At 37.5% G+C, this 19,682-nt stretch overlaps 1 protein-coding gene across 2 annotated transcripts in view; it reads right to left on the bottom strand.

Annotated features, from left to right (window-relative positions):
• Positions 1-19,682, bottom strand: part of LDAH (lipid droplet associated hydrolase) — a 113,567-nt gene that overhangs the window by 54,329 nt on the left and 39,556 nt on the right. For both annotated transcript variants that reach the window (XM_069011673.1, XM_069011672.1), the window contains one exon: positions 10,780-10,949. In XM_069011673.1, the coding sequence (XP_068867774.1) occupies positions 10,780-10,949 (170 nt within the window). The remainder of the gene's footprint in view (positions 1-10,779; positions 10,950-19,682) is intronic.

Below are 19,682 nucleotides of genomic sequence, written 5' to 3' on the forward strand. Positions count from 1 at the left end.
TGAAGCCCAGAATTCTGCTAAATATACAAAAGTCTCAGAAGTGTTCTCTACAGACACTGAAACTATTTTTCAACAGGTCAGCTCTACATACCGAACTATTTGCAAATTATTAGAAAATATAAAAAATACTAAACAAACAGACTGTTCATTACATTTACAAGTCTCACAGGGCTGAAATGCAAATTACTCTGTACTACAAATATTTAGGTAACTGAAAACTTGTCCAAAATGTTTGAATTAAAAAAAAAAAAAAAAAAAAGGCTTTTTATGGGTTAAGGTAATAATGAGAAAACTGTTCTCCCAAAAAATCTGTATCTTATTGTTGGACTGAAAATAGTTTAATAGAGAAAATATTCATTGACAGGGCAGTATTTTACATAGAGAATTAAGCCCCATCAAAGTGGGCAATGTCATTCCATCTACAAGGGAAGTTCCAAAGGAGGCGGCCAAAATTTGCAACGCTGTGATAATACCAGCAGGGATGGATTTGTTGCTATTACGATTAAAGCATATAAACAGAAGAAGATTAGGAGGGGTGAGAGTGAAAAGAGAGGAAGAATAGTTTATTGGTTGGAAGAAGGGCAGGGAGAAGCTTATGTTGGAATGCAGTGTCACAGTTACACACCATAAAGCTTTCAGTTGCTCCCATTACATGAATGTCAGAGTGCAGCTGCCACTTTCCAGCAGAAATTCTTTCCGTTTTCATTTTGGAAGTACAGGGTGGGTTTTTTCAGTGTAGCACTCCCATGAGATCACCATGTTGCATCTGCAGGCACCCTTATGGCACAGGGACTGGCAAATGTGACTTTGTACACATGCTCTGGGACACTTAACACTTAGGATGAACCAGCAACGTGCACTTCAAGTGGAGAGGTGGCTCAACCAAAAGAAAGCATTAAGAATCAGATTTTATGTTGTCTTGAACCAACTGCTTTCACAGACATCAATGTACAGTCATACCTACCAATAAATCTCAATGACAATCCATTCAGTTTAAGGAAATGGGGCTGAACAAGGTAAATGAGAAACCAGTTTTACAGTTATAATCTCATTCTGCTGATGAAAAGGAAAGGCCATGATTTTCCATCAGTGCCTTGAGATCCCTGGACTTCTATTTTTAAGTGCTCCACTTAAGATATTTGGAAGGGATTTATTTCACCACTCACTGAAGTCAGCCCTCAAAAAGGCATCCAGTCAACCCAGACCCATAGCTCTTCTCGGCTCAAAGGGTTAGGAGTCAGACAAGCTAAGCTGGCATTGAATATTGGAAAGAGTTTAGTCCCCTACCATTTTAATAAATTAAAGTGGCTTAATGATGTACCCTGGAGAAAGAAGAACAGTAAGGTTCTGCCTTGTGATATCAGTGAAGAATAGGATGAGTGAGTCAGGAAGTATACACTGAGCAGGACTTATGTATTTTTGTCAAAGAAAGAAAAGAAACCATGAATATTTGAGGTCTGGGAGAGAACTTATGTCCCAAATTCTTGTCAGGGTATCAGAAGAAGCGAAAAAGAGAGAGAAGGGAATCAGGAATTCTCTCAGTCAGCTCGTTTTTCCATCCTTGCTTTCATCTTTCCAGAACCGTAAGCATTTTAAATAGTAAGGGAAAAACAGAAAATTCCTTCCTTTGCAATACTACAGACTACTGCTAGCCTTAATTATTGTAACAAATCGAATATATGCAGGAATCTGCTAAAAGAGCAAAATTATCATATCTAATTTATCACACAAATAAAACTGGTCATCAGGTAAGTAAGGGTTTTAGTGCAACTGAGAACAAGAATTTGTAGAATATCTCTCAGTTGCCAGTGCCAGTCTGAACCTGCCAGCTGCCATTAAAGGTCGCAATTTAAATCATATTTATTGAGACCTGGGCTTTGTACCTTCCATCTCAGTAAAATACACTTGCAGTAGTCATACTACTGTTTAAAATAGAAGAGCAGAAATTCAATGTTTTCAAGAACAATTAGGACTCAGTGAATTCTGTTCCTTATACAAAACTATGCTTTGTTTTGGAATTTGAAATGGAGAGGAATGTTCTTAAAAATTTTCCAGTGACTAGAAATGTTGTAACAAAGTTATTAAAAGCATATTTTCATTAACATCAATTGAACTTCCTTACAGGACTCCAAAGGTAATAAGTTTATTAAATACATTGTCCCTTCTGGACTTCCACTTAAATGTATACTTAACACTGAATTCCACATGAAAGAGCAAACTCCAATAAGGTTTTTTTTACAAAATGCCAGAGTGAAATAGAATTGCATCCAAACAGCAGAAATCAAGTATTTCAAATACTTACCCATGGAAACAAATAGAAAAGAAAGTGGACTTCCATTACATTTAATTTTGAAGATAACCTCAGTCATATGAGTACAGAGGGTGACTCCTAAGAAGAAATCGAAGGCTTGATTTAGTTCCCTAAACATAGGCTTATAGTCACTGAATACATCCTCAGGTATCTGAAAAGATCAATGATGGTATTGGCAAAAACTCCCCTAAAATAATCAGCAATCAAAGAAATCCTAAAAATATATGGAAAAAAAATTTCTCCAGTATTTGCCTGAACTGAATTCAACAGGGTATTAGAAATGCCCTCCATGCAGTGAATGTGCTAGCTAAGTTCAGAGATAACCGCTTTGTATAAAGTTTGTGTCTTTTTCTGATTCTTTTCACTCCTGCAGTGAACTCTTCAAACAGGACAAACCACTCTTCAGTAGAAACCAATGCAGCAGAAGCACCCCTAGACTTCTCCATAAACCATGTGGAATGAACAAATGAACAATATTGCAGAGTTGCAATTACAACTCTGCCCATCCTCAGTAACCTCTTTTTTAAAGTTCCAAGCCAAATCCTTCCTCATTGCTTGAGCAACTGTACCACATATAACATGAGGCAGGAGCTGACAAGCAGCTCAACTTCTCTGCTGAGTGCTCTGGATTGGCAGTGAAATTCCACTTTAATACAGAGTTTCTAGGAACAGATATTGATTACTAGAGTTAAAGCCGAGCTCAAAGTGTAACTACACTTGCAAAGTCTGTGTTCAAAAACTCCACAATGTCCCTTCACCTGCTCCTTTCACGAACAACTCTTTAATGTCCTAACTGGTTGTGTTCTCCTTCACCTACTATTAAAACACCATGAGAACTGCTCTGTGGCCTTCTGTAAAAGCACATTAACTGCAGTATAAAAACATTAAAAAATTTCAAGCTATGTGCAACATATACTGAATTCCAATCGTTTTGTCCAATTCTCTAAAGAGATGAGTCTCTGATTTTCAAGAGCTATGCACACACATCTGCAGAATTTCAAAAGATCTCACCTCCCAGCATAAAATGTTCATTGGGAAATCTGGCTTGTGAAAGGGTGTTGAGCTCTCCTTAAAACATATGCCATAAATCCTAATTGTTTTTGAAACTCACTTCTTGCTTTCAATTCCCTCATTTTTATGCAATCATTTCACTTAGTTATTACAGTATGAATCTAAATTTCTGAAGATTCAAAATAACAATATTTTATGAACAAATCCTTAAAAATTCACAGTACTTAATAAATCCTGTTATTCTGCCATTTACCATTTTAACTGTCTTTTTATTTTTAGTCCTTCATTTCCTCCTCATTCTCATGTTTTACTTTGGATTCCTGATGAATGATCATGGATTCCACTTTTCAGTTTATTTTTCTTTCTTTTCTGTTTGTACATTTGGCTACTTTAATGTCTTTTAACTTCCTTGAAAAAATAATTTTTATAGGTGTATTTGGATTTTGACTACATACACTTGAAATCAGATGTTTCATTAGCAGTGAAATAAACACAATGTTATAAAAAAAATCAAGTCTCTTGAAATCAAAATGACTGTTCTTAAGTTCTACTTCTTTGACTCACCATAGATCAAAATCTCGCTTTTTATATTGTTTCTATATTCAACTGAGCAGTAAACCATTATATTAAACAAGGTGAAAGAAGCTGAAGTTTCAGTGAATATTATGAACAAAATACAATTTTTAACAGAAAATCTTGAGAATTAAATTTTTCCTTAGGCCTTCTGATCACAGGCTTATGATCCAAACAACAAAATCTTAGGACAATATTGCTATAAACTCTGATTCCTCACTCCTAAAAATGTGATCAATATTCAAACCAGAAACTATTATTCATCTGCCCGGTAATTATAAGCTAACAGATACAGTGTTGCTGATTTTGTCAAAACTGTCTTTTAATTGCAATAATTGTCACTCTACCATTTACCAATCTCATCTCATCTTCAACACTTTTGGACTGCAAATATTCTTGACTCAGAAGAGTATTGAACTATATGTAATCCAGTATTTCCCGTGAAGATCTAGGACTGAGCAGGTGATACCTACCTGCTTCACGCACTTCAAAAACCAAATCTGGAAAGACCAAAGCAAGGATGGAAAAACGAGCTGACTGAGAGAATTCCTAACTCCCTTCTCTCTCTTTTTCCCTTCTTCTGATACCCTGACAAGAATTTGGGACTTAAGTTCTCTCCCAGGCCTCAAATATTCATGGTTTCTTTTCTTTCTTTGACAAAAATACGAAGTTCTGCTCAGTGTATGTATTATGGATACACATGGCAAACTGTTCAAAATTTAACTTCCCTCAGGCATGTCACATCTGAAGTTGTATCACCTTCAACAGGATTTATCTAATTTCATTTAAAGTTTCCTAAATTTATTTTTTTGTATCCTTGAGGCACTTTACATTCTTTTGTTCTGTATATTACAAACTGGGGCTGTTTGCCTGTGAATTAATTTCTGGCAGACCTACACAGCACATGGCAATGGACAGTGCCTGTTCCTACTGACAAAGGCAGTGTCCATTCAGGGTTATACAAAAAAGCCTGTCTCCCTGTTGTCTGCTTAATTTTCTTACAGTTCCCACTTTTTAAAGCTTTTTTTTGAAGGGGAAAGGTAGAAGAGACTATAACTTGGTCCCTCAGAGTTAGGGTCTGTCATCAAGCCAGTGAAAATAATGGTTGCTAGCAGTCTCTTGGGTCAGTTGACACTCTCAACCCCATTCTGCAGTCATCAGCCTTTCACTGATGGTGTTCTCAAGGTTTGTTGAAATTTTAAATCCAAGCCTTTAATGAGTGTCTCAGTCAGAAGTTAGTATCTCCCAAAAAACCTTTGCTTGCCGTGAACCCATCTCTTTACTTTGCAGCCTCCCATCTGAAAGAGAGGATATTTTATATTTGCCTTAGATTTTCATGTGAAGGTTATTTCATATTTTCTGTTTTAGGGGAAAAAAGGAGATCTTTCTACAAATCTTTGTAGAAACTTCTTTGATGCTTCAAAGATACAGTATCTTACCCATTTTATTTGGTTAGATTTAATAAATCATCTGCACTACTACTCTCTTTTTCCAGGTGAGTGAGCTGCAGAACATTTGCATAAGCCCCACATTCCTATTGCTGCTTTACTGCCTGTTCCACCAGAACTACTGATACTGCCTGAAGCATCATCCAGAGTTGCAAGGTGGATTTTGCAGACTCTGTAATGTATAAGCTGTCAACTTAAGCACGTTTTACTCCAATTGCTGTCTCAGACCACCTGGACTTCCTTGTATATGCTTACAAAGACTTGATGTATCAAAAACTGATAGAACTGCCAAATCTCTCTCTCTCTCTCAAATAGAAATAATCCAACTCAGAGACCAACTCAGAACATCCATAAAGTTAAATTAACACACTCCTCTCACTGAAGGCAGCTGAACTTATATTCATGTTTAAATCTGTGCAAAACTGTGTCAGAGCATGTCTTTTCTTGCTCCCTCAACACTTAAAAGTGTGATGAAGGTGGGTGTATACGAGCCCAATGCCATTTGCTTGTTCTTTTAATATGTATTTCATTTGTATGGATGGATGGACTGAAGAAGAAAACTACACCAGACTCCGTTTATTTTTATGTCATGGCCTAGAAATTCATAGCTCTCCTCAGAAGATACACATTTATCTGAAATGTGCACCAATTCCCTTGTGAGGTCTGCTAAGCATAGCCATCTGTTTTTTTTCCTGCATAATAATTTTACAGATATTGTCACTGAGTTTGTGTTACTGTAAGTCTTTTATTCATTTTAATTTTTAGGGTGATTTTTTGCTCTTTTTCATTTAAGCCTGAAACCAACAAGAAAATCATGTATTTATTACTCCCCTCTTTCTCTCTCAATATATATTTCTATAATATTTCTCTATTTTATGCAGTCTCACTGTAGTCTGGAAAATATCTGAGATAAGCTTACTTTTGAAAGAGAGCATTCAAGGTGGTTAAAAATACGCTTTGCTAAGCATATTTTATAATGGACAGTGAGACCATCAGAAGTTAATTTACCTAGACAACAGCTATGTAAACTTTGTTTTAAGTACCATGATACCTAATTTAGGTAATCAACATTGGAATTAGATGCTATTATATCAAATGAAACTTTCAAAAATGGAATAAAAATTTCTATTCCTTTTTATCTCAGGTGTGGTTATATTTTCATCTTCTCTCTCTCTGAAAAGCACTAGAACTTATAGCCAGAACCTGCTACATTACCATCCTTTCAGAAGATGTTTTCTGTAATGGTGACACCAGAGTGTTGGATTGCATATTTAGGTTCTAATCTCAGCAAAAAAAACCCTGAACAAATGTCACTGCTTTCATACATTCCTTCCCTCTTCCTTTAATCCTGCTGATTCCCTATTATCTCAAAGGTCAGACATGCTTAGTAGTTCCTGTACTATTAAAAAAACCTCCCTCTTTTAATCTCACAATCTCAGATCCTGTAGATTTCCAGTAATTCCACTATAAAGAACTTTGTTTTCTTGTAGAAATACCCATATTTAAAAACATGGTAGTTTTCTCTTTCCTAACATTATGAAAGTGCTTTCCAAACCCACAGTCAAGTGTTCAACAACTAAAATTAAATAATCAGTATGTGCACAAAAATGATGTGTCAGGGTTTCCAAGCTAGGAATTTGTTACACGCACAACTATTCCAAGTTCTGTATTTTCAGCTTTTATGAAATCAAGAAGTTCTAGTAATACCCAATATTCCTTCACACCACTGAGACGTAGTAGCAAAGCATGGGTTTGATTTACATATCATAGAAATTTAATTTGCTTAAACTGATACGTACTCAGAGGCTTTAAACTCTTCCTCATCAATGAGTTTTACAGGAAGAGCAATACTTACATTGTACTCATTAACAAGAGTTAATTTACTACCACAAAGGTGTTGGCATTTCAAAAGCATCACTGCAAATGAAAGACTAATGCTGTAAGAGATTGAATTTCATTAGCAAGGAAACTTGTCAATCTTTGATTAAATTACTGATAAATAGTGTTTCAGGAAACACTCAGTAGTGTCGCCAGTAAAGCACAAGGAAATCCTCCAAGTAAGGATTTGCATTTTAGAAGAGAATGCCTGGAGGATGTAGCATATTTATGAGTTAGATGCATGTTCCAACAACTAAGAAAATAATTTTGTCACTCAGCCTCATTTTTCAGTTCTGCTGTCTGAATAAAGAGCGGAGAAGATTACGAGGTTAAGAGCAAGTATCAAGGAAGCTGTACATTATTGCAGTTTTCCATCTTCACAAAGTGAGGCTGACTTCCTTCCTTCCCAGTGCCAAAATTTTTTAGCTGTCTGGCAAAATCTGGATGCTCTACTTCCCACGAAGAGATGAATGTTGTTAAGACTTGAAGCCCATCATGACAACAGGAAAGTGTTTGTGGTTACTCATGAGCCAGAAAACAGACCAGCCAGGAATTATTCTGTGGCCTTGTCACTGAACAGGAGGGCACAGGATGGTCGGTGTCCACATGGAGGAATCTCCTCCTGCCTCTGAACAGTATTTCAGCATCCAAACTAACTCCTGGGAATGGTCCTGGGCCTCTGCCAAGCCCAGAACCATGTAAGGTTGTTGCTAGGAGCTGCTGGCTGCTTTGGGCCAAAAAGTCACTTCAAGAGAACCAAGAAACTTCAAGAGAAGTTTCAAACATCACTGTCCCAGTGCTCAAATCTGTGCCATAGCCCCACTTAGTTACAAGCATGGAAGTAACATGTCTGCCCTTCTCAACTAATCAGACTTGGTTAAAGGCATCAACCTAGGAGTAAGTTTGTGTTAATGGGAGTCAATGGGAAAATAGGGATGGGCTCCAAAACTGAATTCATGCTGGAAGAAACTGGCAATTCATGTTTCATTTCTCTTAATGAAATAGGAAAGCATTATTTCACACAAGTTTAAGGAAAAAATGCAGTACCCCACTGACTTGCAGAGCCTGAGGGCCCTAGATACTAGCAGCATTGGGGTCCAAAGAAGGGCAGTAAAGCTGGTAAAGGGTCTAGATAACAAATCTCATGAGAAGTGTCTGAGGGAGCTGGGGTTTTCTAGTCTGGCGAACAGCAAACTCAGCGGGGACCTCTACAACTGAAAGGAGGCTGCACTGAGGTGGGAGTCAGTCTCTTCTGCCCTGTCTCAAGTGAAAACATAAGAGGAAATGGCCTTAAACTGCACCAAGGGAGATTCAGATTAGTTATTAGAAATATTTTTTTTCACTGAATGAGTGGTCAGGCATTGGAATAAGTTGCCCTGAGAGGTGGTGGAGTCACTGTCTATGAAGTGTTAAAAAGGCACCTGGATGAGGCACCTGGGGATATGGTTTAGAGGTGAATATGGTGGTCCTGCATTGATGACTGGACTTGATGATCTTTAAGATCTCTTTCAACCTTGATGATTCTGTGATTCTGAGAAAACTGACAGCTGAAGAGGAACCAAGAAGGAGAGAGAAGGGGATGTACTTTCTCCTTTTCATGCATGCTAAGGCAGGGACAATCTAGTCTGTATTTGGTTGAACTACGGAAGAGCTTTAAATTGTGAAACAGAAATTTCTTCAGTGAATTGGGGTCAGGCACTGGAACAGACTGCACAGAGAAGTAGTTGAATCACCATCCCTGGAAGTGTTCAAGAAACATGTGGCTATGGCACTGTGGGGACATGGTTTAGTGCTGAACACAGCAGTGCTGTGCTAACAATTGGATTCAAGGACCTTAAGAGATCTTTCCCAAACTTAACAATTCTATGACTGTGATTCTAAAAATAAATTTGCTAAACGTACATTCCAAATATAAATGTTTACTGGATTATTTGAACAATAAATACAACCAATTAACCTCTAGCTCAGAATAAACTGTAAACAATGAAAGGCCCTTATAGCAGAGAATTTTAAGACCAAACCCAAAATTCATATAATGAAAAAATATCACCAAGAACTACACAAAAATAAAATCAAATGATCTAGCTACTAAAATACACGTATGTGCTCAAAATCTTGTGGGAATCAAATATTCCAGTAAAAATAAAGGGAGAGATGGAAACACAAGTTTCTTATTATCACACTTCATATGTTATAAAAGCTAAGAGTTAACTTATTTTTGGCAAAGGGACGAAGGTTGCACAATACCCTGGCTTACACAAATATTTTCTATTGTTGAATGCATCTTAAATGTAGCTTGTCCTATATTAACTTTATGCACACAGTGCACCATGAGGTCTAAGAGTGTCCCAAAGATCCCTGTGTTTCAAAACACTGATGAATAGAAAGCTGCCAGCATCCGGTGAGCCAGGTGTAAAAATGTTACTCAAAAACTTACAGTTTAATTGAAACCAGATAAAATAATTTGAGCAATAAAGACTACAGATTTTGACCCAAAAAAAGTTGGCACTTTTGGACAAATTAATGCACATGGTATTTTCTAGAATGCTCCTTCCTGAAAATATCTAGGATTTCTCCCAAAAAATGCTCTTGTTTATAATCACTAAGTGAAATATGCCTATAGAAATATATCAGGTTATCCTCATGTTTCACTTTTTTAGTTCATTTTTCCTTTAAAGGAAGAAAAAGTTAGGTGTGCAGTGGAAATGGTTATGAAGAAGTGGATATGCATATATTAACCACATACATTACATATATTAACCACACGCATATATTAACCCCAGACTTCATGTCACCACTAACATGGCACTTCCTTCCACTGAAGATTTCATAAAGTAAAGGAAGAGGCAATGATTTAGTAAGAGTGAATGTTTAAGAATAAAAATTCCTATTCTCCATTTATCAGCCACTAGTAGAGTGAGTTATTACTGAGCAGTTTGCTGTTTCCAGAGGGCAAGGCCATGATCCTGCTTCAGCCTTCTTACTGCTTCACAGTGACAAAGTAAAATGTTCAGATATACAGAACATGCAGTAACAGCTCTCACTCTCATTAAGTTACACAAACCAAGACTGAGTTGCAGAAGCAGTGATATTTGTATTAAATTTTAAAATCAATGTCTTTCATAGTAGTATTCCTCACAACTTATATTACTATTCATTCCCATACATTTTTCCATGTCTAACCAGCAATCTGTTCACCTCAAGATAAGAAACCACTGTAAAAATCACAACCAATCTTAATTTTTGGTGTGATACATATTGCAATTGCCAAGTATCTAGTGATCTGATTATAAATTATTTAAAGATGAGAACAAGGAAGTCATAAATATATTTCCCACCATTATTAATTATTTATATTCCAAGGGCATTAAAGATCCAAATTCAGACTCAGATTTACACCAATTTGCTTTATTTTATGTTACTAGGATCAGCCTTTTTTTTGTTTGTTTGTGCATAGTGGAATAGAGTTTCCACAGGAAATACATGGCATTACCCATAGGCTAAGCATGTGCACTGCTTTGCTAATAAAGTAACTCCCATTCAAGAAGGTTCATGTACCTGAAGCTCTGATGCTCGTTTCATCATCTCCAGGGTGATGTAGCAACCAATAGAATGAGCAATCAGTACCAGCTTTATATCTTTTGATACATTCTTTTTGAGGAAGTTCAGTTTATGCTCTACTTGTCCGTTAAGTCCAAAAACATCCTCCAGCTCCTTAATATCTGTGTCTGAAACATAAAAGAAAAGAAGTCCTTTGGTTCAGTGAAAGAAATTTCAGGCATATCTTTTTTTCCCCCCACACTTCTTTGTAAAACACTGAAATAAACACATACATTAATTGTAAAAACCCCAAACAAACCAAACACAAAAAAAACCTCCACCAGACTTAAAAATTTAATTTTCAGTTACCACCACTGGAAAATACAGACTGATAAATCACATGCACAGGATGTAAAGCCTTATGTGCAGCTTGGGAGCCAGCAAAAGATTTGCAAACACATGGAGATTCCATAGCATCTCCATGTGAACATTACATCATCCACTATTTTGATCTCCTTCATTCAGAACAAGACCAAACTCAGGGCATTAGATCAAGCTTAAACCAATCCAAATTTACATTGAAAGATCAGGACCTACAAGAGCAATATTGCCCAGGAATGGGTCCCTCCTTGCAGAAGACAAGCTACCATATATGTCATCATGCACTAACAACCTTCAGGTACTCAAAATCTCCTGTCTTAAAGATGCATAAAAATGTCCCATGGAATGAGGAAAAATAGGAAATGACTATGTGTCAACACAAAACACCAGCCCCTACATAAAATATCCCTGTTAATGCAGGTTCTCATCATTGTCAATTCAGCTGAAAAGAGGAAAATCAAGTTAGAGCTTCATGGTTCTAGATTACTGTACTGTTAATTCCTGTTTTGTCAGGGACCTTCTAAAGGAGCTTGGGCAATCCCTCATGATGAGGACTTGGCTCCTCGCTTCCTGGCCAGTCAACAAGACAAACCGAGCTGGTGTCTGTAAGAATATACAGCAATTCAGGTATCTTTAACTCTTGCTTATTATAAGAGTGGCATGTATCTGAAGTTCCTGAGTCTAAGGGGATTCACAGCTCTTTCATCTGCTAGAAAAGTGCTCTTTACCCACTAAGCTAAACACTATGTTAAGGATACACCACTCCAGTTTATGCTGGACTATTCTATTGACATGGCTGTAAGAAGAAATACTAAAAAAAAGAATAAAAGAAAAGAGACAGCAAGCATGAAGGAATACATGCCTTTATCTTATCTAGATGAGATGGAGTGGTACTAGTATCACTTAATCTCTTAACTCATGCTATTACCTCAGGTTTCAATTTCATACTCAAAATTAAACCTCTGATATTACAGGTCAACTTGCAATGCAGTTTTAGTCTGACGTAAGCTAAATCTCCTGGCAGCATGGTTCAGACACACAGTGGGGACCAGCTCATTACTGAGCCATGGTCCTACACAGGGCTCCTAGGTCCCTGGCAAAAGCCACCCACCTCTAACAACTCAGGAGCAGCTAACACAGAGAGTGCACACACAGCCCTAACTGGCCCACCAAGGTGTTTAACTTCCCACTTGATGTCTTTTGATGTGCTCCGGAACAGCTCCCTGTGTGAAAAATAGATGTGGAAGAAAGTATCCATCAGGCAAAGACACTGTAAAGGTAAATACATTAAAAACACTGAAATGCATTGAAAAACTACTGTAAGTCAGAATCATAGTCCTATTTCAGATTGTTCTGCACCTGCTTGAGGAAAGAGGTAACTATGAGTTAACTGCCTGTGCCTATGACTGTGAACAGCATTTATCAAATTATTGCTGTCAGTGCTTTAATTCGTACACAGTAAATTTGGTGGCACCTGGATGGTAACCTCAAATACTAAAAATTACTAACACTGCTGTAGTGAAGTTATTGGGAGGTTGATAGTGACAGTACTCTTTAGTAGCCCAAGAGGGCTGGCACTACATAATCTTTTTGAGCATCTGTATGAAACATAACCTTTAGAAGCAAAATAATTGCTCAAGATGGCTCTTTTCTGAGTTTAAATTATTACCACCAAAGTCCCAACAAAGTTGTTCTTCAGTTAAACTAGTATTTCTGCTAAAACTATTGATGATCATATGATAATTCAGAGTAATTTACTCAAAATGAAAATGGGTTTACCAAAACACAACCAAGAAATGCAAAATTAGATGAGAAGTGATATTTTGTTTACAAGGTTTTCTACAAGTAACAGAAAACAAAGAGTTTGTTCTATTTTATGAAACCCTAAGTAAATGCCTGAGTCCAACACATTGTTTTTAAACTTAAGTTTCTATTTTTAGCAAAAGCTGCCTTTCCTACATTTAATTACACAGCAGCTCAGCCTCATGCAGGAATAGTTTGTCTACATCCCAAAGTCTAATTACAGGTATATATAACACAATAAATGCCAGCCTACGAGAAACGTGATGGCCCATTGGATACAGCAACAAGTGAAAGAGTAAGTTATATTGCGTATATATGTATTACTGCATGTTGGGTTGAGCAGGTCAATTGTCCCTTGTAAACATTTGCTATCATTTCCATACTGTTTCACTCAGGCACTGACATCTCAGTAGTTTATCAGCACATCTTTTAATGTTTTACATTTCATTGCAGTTCTTGAAATACATGTTTTCAGCTTATTTTCCAGTTAGAGCAAAGGAAAAGGAGGCAAAGTAGGTGTATAAATCTTCTAGACAACTTTTCATGGTTCACAAGATCCCAGAAACCAAGCAGGAAACAAGACAAATTTTTATTTGCATTATTCAGTCTCATGAGGTTAATGGCTTTTCCCTACATGAATTCAGCATCTGCTGAAAGAGTTGCTGGAGACTGCTGTCATGAAATTAATAAAGACCACAGCAGAGACAGTCTAGGCCCATCTCAATATTTTCCAAGTTTAGATAATTATGTCAGACACATACAGTTAATTATTTTAGTTAAGACATTACATACCTAATTTAATGTTTATTTACCTAATAAATAGCAGTGTAGACATTCTGGCCAGCATATCCATAGCTATTACTGACTTCAGCAGAGATGTGCCTGTTCAGAATCAGCTGTACTGCCAAAGCAAAACCCTCAAGAAGGACACAGACGGGGATTGAGAATAAAGTGAAAATGGCTTTTTCTTCCTTGCATTTGGCCAGACTTGAGTTTAGGACTCAAACACACTCAACTCAAGCCTGTGCACCAGTGTTCCCTTAAGGGAGGCAGGGAGAGCAGAGCCTGCAGAAGCGATTTTTAATTGGATGGGTCAGTTGTGATTGATGATGATCATGGACATTCATTCTACTGTGGGCCAAATCACCCTCAGCACAGTCCTGCTCACACACTCAGAACAAGGATGCTCTGATTCCCTTGGCTACTGGCCTGTGTTACATACACAGAGAACCTCTCTGTGGCTGCAAGCGAGCCCTGACAGCCAAGGCTGACCCCAGAGAATTGTTTCAGCTGTTTAATACAACTTTTCCTTTTCTTCTGAAATACTGGTTTATTGCCAAATCCAATCACCTTGGCACTATTCCTAGAGAAGCCACACTGGGGAATGAGCATGCAGTGTGGGGTCTGGTAATCCCCATGCAAAACTCTCATCATGGATTGACCCCATGCTTCTCAGGTGAAGCTCCAGCGTCACGTAACCCTGTACTGAAATATGCATCCTATTTGACATCTGGACAAATATAAAATTGTCCACGCCTTGTGTCACTTCATGTTTCCCCAACACAAATGCTACACTTCTAATAGTCCAAAATGTGCGAGAGCTGGGCTGCGTCACAAGTTTGAAAGATTTATTTATTTATTTTACAGAATAAAATTGCCCAGGGATTATCCAAAATCAACATGAATTTCTTGGGTGGAGAAGCTTACATGGATTCTTTGTATAAGCAAACAGACTTGCACAAACACACTGGCAGTCAGCACTCCAATGGCTCTACATCAAAGAAGGGACCAGAGTGACTTCACCTCAGGTGTGGAATATATGCCATGGTTGAAGGAGAGCTCATTTAAGCAGTTTTCAGATAGTAGAAATTATACGACTTGTACCTTATGCTGCAAACACCCCATCTGGGCCAAGACAGGATTTTAAGACTTTATTTAACTGGTGTATTAAAAGAAATACTGTATTTCTTTATTTTCTTTGGCAAAGCATTAATTTTCTGATGTGCTTTCAGAAAAACAAATGCGCCATCACTTTAATGAATCTCTTTTTCTGACCCCTGCTAAAACTACAGGCAGAAAACAATGATAGATTAAAATAAAGTGTTTGCTCTAAGATTAGTTGACAAGTTAATCTTGCTAGGAAAGAGGACTTTGGTTTTCAGGGAAATAACAGAAAATCTGTTTGTTTGTTTTTCTGCTGTGTAGGCAAGGGAAATTCTTATGCAGAAAATAAAAAAAAAATCATAGCAGTTATGTGAGCAGACTTCAGGCTGGCAATTTATAAAAGTTAGCCTTTTATTAAAAAGTCTGCTAAATCATAGAATTCTTTTTACTGAATGATTCAAAAAGATACCAGAGGCCTGACTTTCTAACAGCACCCTCAAATTTCTGCATGCCTTTGTGCTTCCCAAATTTCACAGTTTTACATGTCCAAACTCCAAACTGCCCTGGTCACAACAGGTAACTGAATATTTGAGCTCAGTACATGTGGAAACTTGTCCACTTCTCATGGAATGACTCTGAAGTCTGTCCCAAGATCAGCTCATAAACAAGGCCTCCAAATGACTCAAACAAGTAAGGAACCACGTGAAAAAGTGACCTGCAATTACATATCATGAAGGAAAGGGAAGTAAAAACCACTGGTCTACCTGCACTGTATCTTCCTCTTCCATGAACCATTGAGTCTAAGAAGTGGGAGCAGGACATCTAAGGACAAACTTCAGTGAATCACTTCTATAAACTTGTGTGGTCAAGAATTTTCAGAACTGGACCTTTTGCAGGGTAAGGACAAGTAAGTGTCTGGAGACTGAACTAGGGGGTAGCTTAGGAACACATTTATCCCTCTGCATCCCCACCAAATACCCCAAGTAAAACCAACATATTGGGCCAAGTGTTTTAGACTTTACATGCCACCTCCTTTTTCCACTACAAATACATTCACAGACCCTAGTGGAAGGAGCAGCAGCTTCAACTGAATAACTTGTGTTTAGACAAAGCAACACCTGGAAAATTTTTATCATTTCCTTTATGCAGTGACAGGCAGAAATTACAATTGAATTACTTAGATTAGCTGTGAAAATGGTGTGCATAATATGAAGTCTAATTCTGGAAATAAAATAATTCGATTGCTTTTTGTCTTATAGCAAAAGACAATAATTCCTTAAAACTGAATGGTGCCATTTTAAAGTGTTTAAATAAAACTGTAAGCTTAAAAATTGAGACATAAGGTTTGTGGGTCTAGTATGGCCATCCCCTAAAGATATATTTCTCAAAGCTTGAATGTTTCACCCAATCTTTCATTTGATTAGTGAACCATGGATAATTTGTACCAGTAAGCAATAGAATGCCAAAGAAATAGGATGGAAACCCTGAAAGAATGTTAAATAAATACTGAAGAACTCCTCCTGACACCAAGAACCAGGTCTTAAAGCATTGTGTTTTAGATTAACCCTTAGACCTTAGTCTGGCCATAGCACCCTCAGGAACTGTTCATGCAACTTTTAAGATAAACACACCACTCATTAGTGTTTATTGGAGCAATTACTTTTTGTAAAGGTATCCTCCACAAATAAATTACCATTTACTCAAGATACTGAAGTGGTCATATGTATTATTTTCTTTACCAGAAAAATAACAAGACCTTATTTTACAAATTGAACTACTGATTTCCTTTGCTTTCTACACACCTATTGCTGGGACACTTGTTTAACACCTAATATGTTTTTCAAAGGAAGCTGTATTATAATTAAATTAGTACGAGTATAGTCTGACAGAATGAACTAATAAACATGACAAACACTAAAACACAGATTTTTATTAAAAGCATACAGGAGCACCCTGAACTCTCTAAATTATCTCTTAGAAACTTGTTTTATTTTACATTTGCAGTCTTGCTTCCCTCTGTTTAGAGTAACTATTACCAAGTAATGATGAAATAACAGTCCAAACTTTGAAGCAGAATTTTGTTGGTTGTCTCCAATTTTGGCAAGGCAAACACTAAAGAGTGTTTTATTATGCAGTTCTACACCAATCAACATCTCCATTCCAAGCACTTTAATGAGCATAAAGCAAATGGTATATGGGTGTTTTACATAATGTAAATGGTAAAGTTTTCTGTATTTCAATGACTGCATTTTGCAGTCAGTAAGTTGAATAACTGCAGAAAGTGCAACCTGTAAGAACTCTCAGCATCATACTATAAAGGGAGAAAACAAACAGTAAAACAAAATTACAAAAAAAACCCACACTTAGCAGGGTACAGGCTAGAGACCCATCACTGTATAGGAGCAGATCTGAATTTCCAACATAAAATGACCACAAGGAGCAAAAAGCAAAGAGGTCTGAGCCCACGAGAAGGTGACTGTCCATGCTATGTTTCTTCTTTCTGGACATACTGAAGCCAAGTGCAAAGCTCTGTCAATGCCCCCCACTTACCCACACAAACAAAACTGCACGCTTCAACAAAACTTTCTTTTATACAGATTAACAATGGAAGAAAACCAGAATAATGATGTTCTACACATCACCAAGAATGAGCAGATGTAGTATAGATGGTAAAGGAAAGGACAGTGGAAATTGTGTGAGTATTGAAGGGAACAAAAACAGTGAGTATCACTTCACATGCATTGATTCCATTGGTTATGACAAATGAGGTGCTGCACCACAGTAGGTAAGTCCAACAGTCACACCTATTGAAAACAGCACTTCAAAACCTTGGGAAGTTTAAACAGATACAAATAGAGAAAGAAGTACTGAGAGCAAACAAGGGAGAGACAAAGTTTGGAGCAGAGTAAAACAGCTGGCCAAGGAAGACAACCCATGTTATTTCACAGACAGGAAATAAAAAGAATTATTTTCAAAGTAAGAGAAAATGAGAAGGCACACACCATGATGTTAAGAGAAGGAAAAGGGAAAATGCAAGGAGCTGAGAGGGGCACTTATACAACAGCCCAAGTTACAATACAGAATCTGTACTTCACAGGGATCGGACAGATTGATGGGTGACATTTTCTGAAGTATTTGATGCTTCTACTGAATTCAAGCTGTAACTTTTTATTTGCCAGGCCAGTCCCAATTTTTCTTGAAAATCCATCCCAAAATTTTATTCAGTACTGTGATATCAACTAAGACTGACATGTTCAATTAAGTATGACCCTTCAGAATAATACCAAAATAACACTAATGCCCCTCCTGTTGCACAGCTCCTATAAAGGTATTAGGATGGCATTCAGTAAACTTAGTCCTTTTTCTTCACCCTTGTGTATATTCATCTTGGATGACACTGTTTCAATAGAAGTATAAAGGGAAGTGTAGGCTTCTATGTTCATTTGTCCATAGAAAGGTTAAATTTAATACCCAGATCCAAATTATGTAACAACAGCATCCTTTTTATGAGTAAATGATCCACTTAGGCAAGCATAACATTTTTCTATCCTTCATCTGTATCCCTCAAAACTGATGGATTATAAGAAGCCTTCCAAATTATTATCTTATATTCCCTGCTGCTGTACACTGGTGTCACAGTGCTGACTGCAAAGAGCTACGTTAGTTTATGCCAGCAGAGAACACGACTCCCTGCTAGCAGCACTGAGGGCTGTAGCACAGCACGTCTGCAAAATATTCTGCAATGCAGTGCTACCTCACAGGACTCAGTCAATACTCCCAATGCCACCTGCCTTGAAAAGTCTTGTAATCTCTGCCTGGGCTCCTCTTCACACAAGGAGTGTGACCTGACAGCAAAGGGAACGAGCCACAGAACAGTGATTCCCAGCACTGACTCCCACTGGCAAAAGAGAAATGGACAAAACAGCATGTGAAAAAGTCTGAATTTATGAAAATCAGTGGCAAAGCTGAGGAAAGCAAATAGAATTTCACCTTGTAATTTGTATAAATGTAGCAGGTTCCTTTATCAGTTGCTGATGCTTTAAATAACCATTTGCATATGCTGTGCAGTGCAAATTTTATATCATTGGGGAGGAAACACATTTTTGTCAAATGACTACTTTAAATTCTGATTTATATCTTTTCTCCTCTAGTGTTCTCTTATACTGTTTAAAAATTAATTTTCTGTTACCAAGATAGCGGTTTCCTTTTTACCCTTCCTGAAGAAAATGCTGAAGGTTTCTTTCTTAGCCACCCACCTGAACTGCCCAGAACACAACTGTGGCAACATGCCCAAGGTACTACTGTGATGGCTTTATTCTACTCGGAGTTTTACCTGATAGCTGAAATAGAGACTGAAGTGCCACCAGTACAAAACTGAGTATTTAAAGGGGTTACAAGCAAGCTGGAGAGGAATTTCTCCAAAAGCAGGGAGTGATAGGACAAAGGGGAATGGCTTTAAACTGGAAGAGGGCAGGTTTAGATTAGACGTAAGAAATTCTTTACTGTGAGGGTGGTGAGATACTGGAACAGGTTGCCTTGAGAAGTTGTGGACGCCCCATCCCTCAAGAACAGGCTGAATAGGGCTTTGAGCAGCCTTACCTAGTGGAAGGTGTCCCTGCCCATGGCAAGGAGTTGGAACTAGATGATCTTCAACGTCCTTTCCAACACAAACCATTCTAACACCTGTCATTACAGATGAATAAGGGATTTTTTGGTCTTCATTTTTCAAAGGTGAGAGGTCCTACATGGAAAGTAAATCAATTCACCACAAGCAGTTCTAGAGTCACGGTTGGACAAAGTTTGGTTTCCTCACTCATTTACATTAGCAGACATTGAAGCAACAGCTCAATACA

The sequence above is a fragment of the Aphelocoma coerulescens genome, chromosome 3, assembly GCF_041296385.1.
Source record: "Aphelocoma coerulescens isolate FSJ_1873_10779 chromosome 3, UR_Acoe_1.0, whole genome shotgun sequence".
NCBI classification, from domain to species: domain Eukaryota; kingdom Metazoa; phylum Chordata; class Aves; order Passeriformes; family Corvidae; genus Aphelocoma; species Aphelocoma coerulescens.